This window comes from Echinops telfairi, unplaced genomic scaffold (assembly GCF_000313985.2).
Source record: "Echinops telfairi isolate 266 unplaced genomic scaffold, ASM31398v2 ScPeMD7_655;HRSCAF=1070, whole genome shotgun sequence".
In the NCBI taxonomy this organism is placed as follows: domain Eukaryota; kingdom Metazoa; phylum Chordata; class Mammalia; order Afrosoricida; family Tenrecidae; genus Echinops; species Echinops telfairi.
Genome location: NW_022104553.1, coordinates 17,377,537 through 17,378,624, shown reverse-complemented (window position 1 = coordinate 17,378,624; position 1,088 = coordinate 17,377,537). Strand labels below are relative to the sequence as shown.

General features: G+C 62.1%; 1 protein-coding gene across 1 annotated transcript in view; it reads right to left on the bottom strand.

The window, feature by feature from the left end:
* RDH13 (retinol dehydrogenase 13) overlaps window positions 1–1,088 on the bottom strand; it is an 11,169-nt gene that overhangs the window by 2,827 nt on the left and 7,254 nt on the right. Inside the window, exon 4 of the mRNA XM_045292387.1 lies at window positions 173–277. Within this exon, the coding sequence (XP_045148322.1) occupies window positions 173–277 (105 nt within the window). The remainder of the gene's footprint in view (window positions 1–172; window positions 278–1,088) is intronic.

Here is a 1,088-nt window from a genome sequence, read left to right as displayed (position 1 = left end):
GGGCCACCAATGAGCAGAGACCTGACAACTGTCAAAGGGGCTCAGTGGGGCAGACCTGCTGCCCTGTCTCGGGGGTCAAGGTGCCCTGCCGGGGCCTGTGACCCACCCACAAGGTGCCCCCTGGGACGGCAGGCTGAGCCCCCGATGCTGCCCTCAGCATGGCCTCACGCACCCAGGTGGTTCACGCCAAACTGCATCTCGAAGCCGTCCTCGGTGGTCCAGTGGGGGCACCGCATCACGGCCGCGTTGTTGACCAGCACGTCCACTCGCTCCTCCTCTGGAAGACAGGGGTGAGAGGCACGGAGGCCGTCGGCGACAGCGGCCCCCTGACTTCGCAAAGAGAAACGTATCATCGCCTCACATCCAGGAGCTGCACGGGGGTCTTGGGGTGCCTGCTCTGGAGTCTCTTGTCAGCGCAGGGGTCTCAACAACTCTCTCCCCCATCTCTGTCCCCTTCCTGTCGAATCTGCCCCTTTCCATCTCAGGGGATTAAGACGCAAGCCAGCCCGTGCACAACAGAACAAAACGTCAGCGTGGTCCTGCGCCGGCCTCGCAATCATGCTTCAGTCTGAGCCCATGGTGGCACCCACTGTGTCCATCCACCGTGTTGAAGGCCTTCATCTTCGCCACCCCACACGGAGGTGAGAACGCATACCACAGAGGGCCGTTACAGCCCATCACAAATGGAGAAAAACTCCCAAGGCCGGAGAATCCCCGCCGTCGGCGCAGATGAATAAGCACCGGGCTCCGAGCTGAACCGCCTCCGGGGAAAGCCAGGCAATCTGGGCGCCAAAGCCCTGAAAACCCTGCGGCGTGCAGTTCCACGCTCGCACACACGGGGGCGCCCGCAGCTGGACTCCGCTTGCGGGATGGCCACCAGCAACCTGGAGAATCCAAACCGCAGGATGGGGTGCCCTCTGTCACCTGTCCCCCTGGTGACACCCACACTCAAGATCCACCTGCCCAACACGTGCACCCAAGCCAATCAGACAAGCGTGCAAATCCCACTGTACCCTTGACCAGTGGGCTGAGCCTGGCCGAGTCATGCAGAGCCGCTCTGACTCAGTCTCCTCGCCTTTTATTTTTTT